Below are 11,138 nucleotides of genomic sequence, written 5' to 3' on the forward strand. Positions count from 1 at the left end.
CGATAAATTCACTTACGTTACTCCATTGGTTACCAATGTTGTATCTCTAATTTTAAATACTTGTCTCCTTTTCGTCAAAGTCCATAAAGAGAGACTCAGTTACTTTAGAACACCCTTTTACGAGACAAATTATTTTCCTCACCTCTAAAACTGTGAGATTCATTTAACTATCGCCCGTTAGGGTTAATCACTAACACACTGGCTTATTTCACGCCTTCTAACATTTTTTTATGATTGAATTTTACTTCACTTTAATTTTTCAAAACTTAACCTTTGCTCACGTGTCATTTATATATATATAGTTCACTGAAGCTTCGAATGTTCGATAAACTACACCAGTGGCGCTATAATACAATAATACTCAGCTAAAGAAACGAGAAAAATACCGAAGTTTCGAGTTACAAAAAGTCAAATATATTAATAACACCTAGGCAACAATGTAACTGAAAACCCAATTTACCACTCATACAGAGTTACGTAAAGAAATTTCTCACAAATAACACTTTTAAAACAATCCATCTTCAATACTTCTTCCTTAACTAAACAATCATTAAATGTTAAGTCCCAAAAGAAAATAAATAATAACATACTAAATAGTCTTGTATATTAACTATACTTATTTGCACCGTTATTATAACTATTTTTGCTGTCATCATACCTATTTACACTGACTTTTGCAATCTTCCAACCTTATTCTTTATTTCATAAGGTCTTAAAGAATGACTCATGATGCAGACAAAAGATAATTGTCTGTGATAACATACAGTAAATCCAGTTAGGTCATATTTTGAAATGTGATTAATTCCTAACAAAGTAGTGTAGATTATGTTTACGGAATGAAATTTGGCATTAATATTATTCATGCCTGTTCTACCTTTATTCCAAAACTGAATGTTGAGCTTTGCCTGCGTGCGCAAAGGTTAGTAGTTGGAGCTTCGATTGTTCGGAAAATTAGATCACGTGATAACGAGCATTGTGTAATTCGTGTCGTCTTAGTATGGGAGCGGCTTTAAATAGAGCATTCCAAGAATGTTTCGTCACACTAAGCTAAGTATTCCAAATGGTAACCATTAACTTATAATATACGTATCTGACTTTTGGAGAAGGAAAATGTGTAAGTAAATTTTATGTTATTCTGTACGTAACGAAGTATGACACGTATTATCAAATTTTGGTTATGTCGTCTGCTTTAAATTTCTAGAGATCGTTTTATTTTTATTTTTGTTGTTGTCTGTAACTGTGTAAAATAAAATTAGTTTATATTCATGAAACTATATATGTTAAAACGGCTGGTTTGGGTTGAGAAATTTTTTTATGTAGAGGAGCGAATAACCTTTCGACCTTCTTCAGTCATCCTCAGGTTCACAAAGAAAGAAAGAGATAACTGACCGATAGGTGACCACATGTTTCAAATCGGTTGTGTAATTGAGTGTATGAATGTAGAGGGCGTGCTTATATGTTTTATTATATTTATTGGTAGAGGTATAAAGGTGTTCCTTTGTATTGGTTTATTTTGGGCTTGAGTTGTTGTATAAGTAAGGCTACTTTAATTTTGCGTTTGTTTATGTTTGTTTCTTTATTTAGTATTTGGGTATTTTCTATGGTTATGTTGTGTCTATTTGACTTGCAGTGTTCGAAAACGTGTGAAGGTGACTTTTTGTGTTCTTTAAATCTGGTTTCCATTTTTCTACTTGTTTCTCCAATATAGAAGTCGTGGCAGTTATCACATTGTACTTTATAAATAATGTTGGTGTGGTGTTTGTCAGTGTAGTTTTTACACAGTATAGACCTTAGTTTGTGCCTGGTGTTTGAATAAATTTGGTATTAACTGGAATGTCATATTTTGTTACTAGTTTTTGCCAAATGTTGGTTATTTTTCTGCTGATATCGAGAATATATGGTATACAGCAGTACATGGTTTCGTGATTTTTAATTCGTTGGATCTCAACCCATACCAGCCGTTTCTACACATATATTTTCTCTACAAGTAGGTTTTCTCGTCATCACGGAATATTCATGAAACATTTATATTCAACGTAAACCTTAAAATGTTCAATTTTGAGTACAACAGACATTAGGCACAGTTTGACCTATGACCTTGTATGAACTTAATTTTCAGTTGCGTACCTTAATCTATTCCATATAATGAGCATTATCAATTATTTCAAAATGTTCGAGTTTCACCAAAATAAACGTCAAGCATGTTTTGTTAGTTTCTCTCTCTCTCTTTTTTAGTGTAGTGTAAGGTAACCAGAAAAACTACATTGAAACAAAAATCCAGTTTTCTTAACATGCAGACATACATGCGTATAGTGATAGCAGTAGAGATAGTACTCCTGGTAGTCTTTACATGTTGAGAAACCAACTGTATTGTCCTATTTGTTTGTTCAGGTAATTAAAATTAAGCCTAATTTAATATATTTACTGTATTGACCCAATTATAAGGTGATGATTTTTGATTCATAATTAGACTCTAAACTTCATAGTTGCCTTATAATCGAGCCCGATCCCAAACCCCTTCCCTCTGTGGCATAGTGTGGGATGCTATTAGTTTTTGGCCTAATTGTTCACGTATATTCTAGTAAATGATCTGTGTTAATTCACAATAATAAAAATCATGTAAAAAGAATGCAAATATTGTTTTCAATAATCATTTAAATTATTAATTCTTATGTAAGTTGCTGCAGCTAATCTTGAGAATTCCTGAAACTGCTTGACCTAGGAAAGGGTCGAAATTGAAGAATTTTCCAAATTATGAAACTAGATTCTTGTACTGAATATCTGATATTTAATGTTTTTAAATATAAATTTCAGATTACTGTTTAGAATAGTTTCATTGATTATATTATCTGGGGAGAAAGGTCAAGAGCCTACATGTACAATGTCAAATCGTTTTGTTAAAAACTGTAGAAATGTTCAACAATCAAGTAAATGTATGTACAAAATTAATATTGAAAATTACAATATTTCTTCTCAGCTTACATTGTTCAGAAGAAGCCAGATTACCAGGATGTAGACGGCCTCAGATTGGTTGCCATGTTCTCCCCCGATATATTTCGAGCAGCTCTGCAGTATCAACCTAGAAAAGATGACCTTTTCATCGTTACGTATCCCAAGTGTGGCACCACCTGGATGCAGAACGTCGTTCTTCTAATCCTCAACAAAGGTATCCCTTTGACGGATTTTCTCGAATTTCAAAAAGCAACTCCTTTCTTAGAACTGATGGGTCCTGATTCTGCAAAACACATGAAACGTCCAGGAGCCATAAAGACCCACCTACCTTTTCGTCTTCAACCTTACTCTCCAGAGGCTAAGTACATTTACGTCGTTCGAAACCCTAAAGACTGCTGCGTTTCGTTTTATTATCATACAAAATATTCTCCTGGTTACAACTTTCAGGATGGAACTTTCAACGATTTTTTTGAGCTTTTTATCAGGGGTGAGACAGACTATGGAGATTACTTTGATCACTTGTTATCTTGGTATGAACATCGTAATGACCCTAATGTTTTGTTTATTACTTATGAAGAAATGAAAATGGACATGCAAACTGCGGTGTTGAAGATAGCCAAGTTCCTTGGCACTCAATACGCGGAAAACTTAGAAAAAGATAAAGATTTTATGAAAAGGGTCCTAAACCACAGCAGTTTTGACTACATGAGAAAAGCTAATGAGCATAGCGTGAGAGAATACTTTCAACATGACCCTGATTCTATACTAAGTGACCCAAACGTCCCAGAAGGGCTAAAACACGTTATTGAAAACCTAAAGGACTCCAAAAAATCATTTGATAATATCCCAAATCTGATAAGAAAGGGAATAATTGGAGACTGGAAGAATCATTTCACGGAGGAACAAGCACAACGAATGGATGAACTTTTTTTTGAAAGAACAAAAGGAACTGATGTTTGGAAACTCTGGGAAGACTTAAAAAATGAAATATAAATACTGATAATCTTAGATATAATAATTCAACGTTGATCGATTAAAACTGGTTAAGTGGTATATATATATATATATATTTTAGAGATAAGATGTCTTTGTAGATTAAAACGTCTAAACGTGTTTAAATAATAACCTTTATATAACAGGAAGCAACACGAGTTATCACAGTAAACAGTATCACATATGCTAGCTTAAAAATTGCAAATCTGAACCCGCAACCATCAGAGTACGAGTCAAGTGTCTTATCCACTTGGCCATCCCGCACTTAGGTTGGGATGAACCACAGCTACTAAAATTGTAAGACTTTATGAGTGAAGGTACAAAGAAAGAGAGATGAAGGTAATATTATATAAACGACATTACACCTGACACACCCAGCGACTTAGCAGACTGTTCTCCACCTCAGGGTTCTTTGACCTGGATTAGATATGCAACATTTAGTAGTGGTTGAGCCCTTTTTAAATTATAAAGTCGCTTGAAAACAACTGTTTTAGTGTGAAGTTTATTAAGCAGGCGAAGTTTAATTGATTTTCTGTCAAATTTGCGTCATAACAAAACTAATTAATTAATTTTTATTAGCAATAATTATTTATTAACTGTTAATTATTTTGACACCGATCGTTTATTATTAATACATTTATTTACATATTTCACTTGAATTAACTTTACTCAAAATACAAAGAACTGGCCAACCAGTGATGATAAAATTGTTCAAGTGTATTAATAATTACAATAATATAATTGTACATCAACCACACTTATCTATACCGTATTCAGTTCCATTGAATACTTTTGACAATACCAAGACGAATTAGACCGGTTGGGATACAACAAACACGGTGATGGTGGGGATAATACTTATACTATCTATTAGTTGAACAACGGTTTTGGTGTAAACTAGATTCACCAAGTGAACTAAAATTTTGTTTCAATCTTTACATATCAGAATTAGGCTTATATTTCTTTATTTTTAGCCCAGTTTGTTTTTATTATTAATATCAATTATTTTACCTTTTGAAAGTCTTGAATTAAAAGCCCAACTCCTTTGTACAAGGGCCCGGCATGGCCAGATGGTTAAGATACTCGCATCGTAATCCGAGGGTGCATCAAAATCCACCATTCCTTTCAATGCTCTAGTCATCCATTTTATTTTTAGCATTACAACAGTAACAGTTAAGCCTACCTCTATAATTACACATATATATTCATTTCCAAAAAGCTCCTTTCTTCCACTGAACTGATCCCACAAGCCCAACAAGCCAATTTGTTCATCCTTACATAAGTCATAGCGAGCTACTTATATCTTCCTCCCCACATTATTTCTGGGTTGTATCTCTGACAAAATTAAGTTATGGCTTTTTTTTTCTTTAAATGCCTTTATGAACCACTCGTACTTATTAACTAGTCCCTCTGACCTACATTATTAAACCACCTACATGCACTACAAAAATGGCATGTCTCTTAGCCCCTTTATTATATCTTCTGCTCTTTCAGTTATATCCTTTATCTTTGACGCCGAGTAATATGATCCTATTTTTTCCCCTTATTTACCTCACAAACTATCCTATCCACATGCCGTGTTAAGAAATACCTATAACTTTCTTATCCACACCTTTCTCTGATCCTTTCCCCCCCAATAATTCCTCATATACAGAAGCGAAGGGTTGAAATTTGTTACTCAACAAAATAGGCTCATTATACTAAATTAACTACTTTATACTCTCTGTTACTATTTCGAATATTACTGTTAGCTCCTCCTAAAATCCTGCTTCCATTTACCACAATTTAATACTTTTCTCTACATATTTATTGCCTCTACTTTAATTAGGATGGATTCCAACTTTTTCTTCAACCTACAAACTCTAATGCAAATTTAAAACCTTCATTACTATCTTCTCCTAAAAGTACATGCCAGGCCCGAATTCACAAATAAAACCCACTTATCCCACCTACTACATCTAAAACTGTGAATGCTTAGCTCCAGTACTAGACTTAACCATCGTATTTATGGTTTTTGGAATTTCGCACAAGGCTACTAGGCTATCTGTGCTAGCCGTCCCTAATTTAGCAGTGTAAGACTAGAGGGAAGGCAAATAGTCATCACCACCCACCGCCAACTCTTGAGCTACTCTTTTACCAACGAATAGTGAGATTGACCGTCACATTATACACCCCCACGGCTGGGAGGGCGAGCATGTTTAGCACGACGCGGGCGCGAATCCGCGACCCTCGGATTACGAGTTGCACACCTTACGCGCTTGGCCATACCGGGCCCTATCGTATTTATACAGTTATAGCTTGAAAATATATACTTAATACCAAATATTAGTAGCCTATTGTTAACACTGTTACTATTAATCCTAACGTTTAAGAACCAACATTATTTTTGATCACTACTTTGATTTCACACTAAAGTTTCTCTTTAATTATATAGAACTTATACACAGAAATAATTTATTCGAATAATAAGCATAAGGTTAATAATAAAATGTATTTAGCCTGATTTATAATTATCTATATCTGTAAGTTATATAATTTGAAGCTGAATTTAAAACACCAAGAGACATTAAACAAGTTTTTAGGCTGTATTTATCTAATAAAACAACGTATATATCCTCTTCTACGACTTACAAGTTGAAAATACCGTTACATGTACTAAGCCTATTTTAACGTTGTTGTCTAATTCACACTACGAAATTCTCAGTTAAATCTTTTACCGCTTTACTTTTATTTGACAAAAATACTATAGTTATTTAACCCAAATTACTACAAATTATGAGAATCAAATACCTTTCACAAACCTGTAAGAGGTAAACTATCCAACGTTGTCCTTTATACTTATTAATACTTTAGAAGTGAATAAAAATTCCGTAACCGGTGGACTTTCGAAAAATGTAGCATTCTTCTTCTAGGTCGAACTCAGTCCACCTTTCTCAAACGCTTGTTTTTCGGATTTTTATTCATTTCCATCAGGACTTTTTGAATCTACATGTTTTTCTAACATCACGAATATAATTACTTCAGAGCACACTTTGACAAAACAAATTATTATTCTTTATCTATACTGTTCTATCACTGTGAAAGTCACTTTATAAATCGTCCCTAACGAGTACCTTAATAATATCGTTCTCCAGCTTCCCTTTCACTAAATTACTTTAACTTCATCTTGCACTCTATCCGCACGTTTATAAAACACGACTAGAAAAATCCCATTTATTGCCAACAATGTTCATGCAATGAGAAAATTTAGAAGATTTCAGTGAGCTAACGTCAACAGTATTACAAAAAGTCCAGTAAAACAAACTGCATACACAGAGTTGTTAGATGTTTTCTTATAACAAGTTTACACTGATCTATCAGCTGTATATAACCAAGGAATCGAACTCCTGATTTTAATATTTTAAATTCGAAGACTACCGCTGTCTACCGTGAGAGAAGTTACCTAACGAAACATTACAATATATTTTTTTAAATAATTAACTTTTAAACTAGCCTTCTATATTTAACAGTAATGTTCGCGTCCCGCTGCAACTTCTGTTTTAAACAAAATACTTAATATTAATCATTGAATATTATATTACCATTTCAATAATTTCTAAGAAATTTAAATAAATAACCTAGTTGTTGTTTTGGAATTTCGCACAAAGCTACTCGAGGGCTATCTGTGCTAGCCGTCCCTAATTTTGCAGTGTAAGACTAGAGGGAAGGCAGCTAGTCATCACCACCCACCGCCAACTCTTGGGCTACTCTTTTACCAACGAATAGTGGGATTGACCGTCACATTATACACCCCCACGGCTGGGAGGGCGAGCATGTTTAGCGCGACGTGGCCGCGAACAGCGACCCTCGGATTACGAGTCGCACGCCTTACGCGCTTGGCCATGCCAGGCCAAATAACCTAGTTTTTAACAGACTTCTGTGATGTCATCTTTGGATCTATTATACTCTTCGTGAAATGCTTTGCAAAAGAAAATTAACAGGGATGACTTGTATTCTTGAATAGCTAAATAATAAGTCTTGCGAGCCAGGAGCCCTAAAGCTTCTTTACACATTCTTTTAATGTTAAAGAAAATTTGTGTTAATTTTTGTAGGTTTATCTTTTATTCCGCGATTACAATTTTCAAAATTTACCGTGAAAGATGTAATTCCGCAAAACTAGTTTCAATGCCAGCAATCTTGAAAAATAACTACAAGCACTTTAGATGGAATCCACATTAGGTTATAGATCAGTTGATGTGATACTGGACTGTGCATTGTATACTAAAAAAGCTATGTCAATAGTTCGGTGGTTCATATTTACCCAGTTAGTTTGTTTTCATACGTTCCTTACCCAGTTCCAAAACAATGACTGACTTTGTATATTTTCACTTTCAATTAGAGCAAGATGTTTATTTGCTGAAAGAACATGTTGACTGTTTGTATTCTTTTATATTTTTTACTTTTGATCAGGTTGTAAAAATTGTTGTTTGAACAAACTGGTGTTAACAAATCTCAGTTTTATGTTGAGTTTTACAGTTTATACATAGCGAGAGAAAAAAAACAAGTTCGGAAGTATTGACTTATTTCAAATTTTTATGTTTTACTGTATCATAAAGCTCAGAAATCAAAATAATCCTGAGTTACGTAATTTACTACATAGTTATCACATCAACGAGGATACGTGTAACAGTAATACTGCGACTTCGGCTTCTTAAGTAAACTTATTAATTTTCTCTCCACGCAGTTTAGTTTCGATGCATAAAGTTCAAGTAATCACAACTTCTTGTCAGTTCTTTCCAACACCTCGTAAGCTAATTGGCAGTTAATAGTTTTATGTAGAGAAGATGACACGCGATGTCTAATAATATAAAGCGAATCGTGTGATAGTTCAGAATTTCCCCCTCTAGTAGTTTAGCAAGGATGGGTAGATGTCACATACAGAAGAGATTTGGTGTGCAATACTAACTTATTTTCTAATAAATCTGGGCTCTTCCCTATTACATATATTTTACTGTGACTTAAGTTTCTGCAAAGATTTTAATTTTACTGAGTTTAGTTCAAACTTTTCTTTGTTACGTTTGTCATATTAAATTTAGGTTTATTTTTATTTTGAAACGTTTATCTTACAGGGGCACGCACCACTGCACTGGTGAGAGAGACAGGAAAAAATTCACAAAGATTACACTTTGTCTTCTAAAATCCAACAGGTAACAACAGACCCACCTGCCCATGTTATTAACTGTCATTGGGTTTTTGTAGTGAAAATAAAAACGTTATTCTCATGCCCTTTTTCACTGCAAATATACAATACAGAAAAAAATAACATATACAAATAACCTGTAACTGTTAATACATCGCATTAAAACAAAGACATAGCGACAACATGCAACTTAAAATATATCTCACAGAACAAGCACACAGAGAACACTACAAAAGTATTCACCCCCTGCAAAGTTTCCACATTTTGTTGCCATACGAGTCTGTGATAAAACTTTCAACTGGAGATTTATAATTAAAATCTACACAATTTACTCCAAACTCAGAAGAAAAAAAAGTGAATGTTACATATATGTAAGTACGTTATAATTTCAAAGAAAACTAGAATACCTTCAACCGCAAAAATATTTAATCACCTTTGTTACAATAATTCTAAACCAGTTCTGGTGCAAAATATTAGTTTCAAAGATCACAAAATTAGTGTAACAGTCTCTGTCTGTATGTAATCAAAGCGGTTTAAATTTAACATCTGAGTAAATGTATCTGTTCAAGCCACACCTCACACAGTGATATCGCCAACCAACCATAAGGGCATAGAGCTTTACAAAAAATTCATGGATAAAGTGATAGAGAATTTTACAGACAAGGAGAAGGTTATGTAATAATTTCGAAGTCACCAATTTTCCTTAAGTATGGTGAAGTCCGTTATTAAGAAGTGGAACATGGTTTATACCACCTAGTCACTGCCCAGATCAGACTGCCCTTCCACATTAAATAGCTGGGCAAGCATAAAATTGGGCAGGGATGTCACTGTGAAGCTAACAGTGACTTTGAAATATTTGTAAAGTTTCACAAATGAGACTGGATCAGTCTTCATACATCGACAATATTCTGTTCCCTACACAAATCTGGCCTGAAAGTGGCAAGAAAGAAGCCACTAGTGAAAATTATCATCTTAACTCTGATATGAAGTTTTCAACAAAGCAAGTACCTGATACTGCAGACACGTGGTAAAAGGTTTTGTGGTCAGACAAGACAAAAAATTGAATATTCTGGCTGAAATTCAAAGCACTAATCTGGTACTAGCCCAACACAACAAGGCACTCAGTCAACACCATCTGAACTGTTAAGCATTATGGTGCCAACAGCATATTATGAGGATGCTTCTCATCAGCAGAACTCCTGGGAAACTTGGGATAGAACAGAAGATGGATGGTGCAAAGCACAGATGAATACCAGTGAAAAGCAAGGGCCAATTTAAGCCTAAGTCCCAGCAAGCTAAAAAAAAAAAAAAAGGGGCCAGAAAAACTATAGTCATACAAATATTATACATCAAGCAAAATCATATAGGGATCCAATCAGCTTTAGTTAGCCATTAAATCCATCCACAGTGGAAAATCTGCTTAAGTCAGCCTAAAATCTGAAACACAATTGGAAAATTCACATTTCAGCAGGACAATAACCTGAAGCACAAAACCACACTGGAGGGGTTTCAAAAGAAGAAAGTGAATGTCTTGTAGCGGCCTAATCAAAGCCTTGATTTGAATCCAAAAACAAATTTATGGCACAATTTGAAGATTGCAGTCAATCAAAAACTAACTTGTCAGCATTGGAGCAATTTTGCCAGGAAGAATGTGCAAAAATGATACCATCTAAATGTGTAAATATGATAGAGACCAATCCCAAAGAACTCAAACCATTAATTAATGCTTTTGCCAAGTACTGACTTAGAGGGCCTGAATACTCACACAATCACCAAATTTAGTAGTTTTTTGAAAGTTTTACTGATATTTAACATCCTTCACAAATAACAATAAGTTTGATCATTAGAGACATGTATAAAAACAAGTTCATTAAAAAAAATTGTTTCACATTATTTGTATTTCATTAAAATAGCCCAGTGACTGCATTCTCAAGGGAAAACATGGCTATAACATAACAATATCCCTGCTTTGTGAAGATGTTATAATGCTATAACAATACTATAGACAAAGATG

The 11,138-nt window shown here is 34.0% G+C and overlaps 1 protein-coding gene across 3 annotated transcripts; it reads left to right on the plus strand.

Annotated features, from left to right (window-relative positions):
- Positions 1-783: 783 nt before the first annotated feature.
- Positions 784-4,005, plus strand: LOC143238310 (sulfotransferase ssu-1-like). Of its 3 annotated transcripts, XM_076478410.1 has the most exons (3): positions 991-1,114; positions 2,236-2,391; positions 2,978-4,005. In XM_076478410.1, the coding sequence occupies exon 3, from the start codon at positions 3,037-3,039 to the stop codon at positions 3,943-3,945; it is 909 nt and encodes a 302-aa protein (XP_076334525.1). In that variant the 5' UTR covers positions 991-1,114; positions 2,236-2,391; positions 2,978-3,036; the 3' UTR covers positions 3,946-4,005. The 3 variants fall into 3 exon arrangements, with proteins under 3 accessions (XP_076334523.1, XP_076334524.1, XP_076334525.1); XM_076478408.1 differs by lacking the exons at positions 991-1,114; positions 2,236-2,391 and adding an exon at positions 784-919; XM_076478409.1 differs by lacking the exon at positions 2,236-2,391 and having other exon boundaries at positions 962-1,114.
- The last annotated feature ends 7,133 nt before the right edge of the window (positions 4,006-11,138 follow it).

The sequence above is a fragment of the Tachypleus tridentatus genome, chromosome 13 (assembly GCF_004210375.1).
Source record: "Tachypleus tridentatus isolate NWPU-2018 chromosome 13, ASM421037v1, whole genome shotgun sequence".
Classification (NCBI taxonomy): Eukaryota; Metazoa; Arthropoda; class Merostomata; order Xiphosura; family Limulidae; genus Tachypleus; species Tachypleus tridentatus.

Excerpts from the sequence above, each read along its gene's own strand:
- LOC143238310 (XM_076478408.1), top strand. The coding sequence starts at position 892 with ATGTTGAGCTTTGCCTGCGTGCGCAAAG. Across the intron at positions 920-2,977 it reads CTTTGCCTGCGTGCGCAAAG|CTTACATTGTTCAGAAGAAG; the intron begins GTTAGTAGTTGG and ends ATTTCTTCTCAG.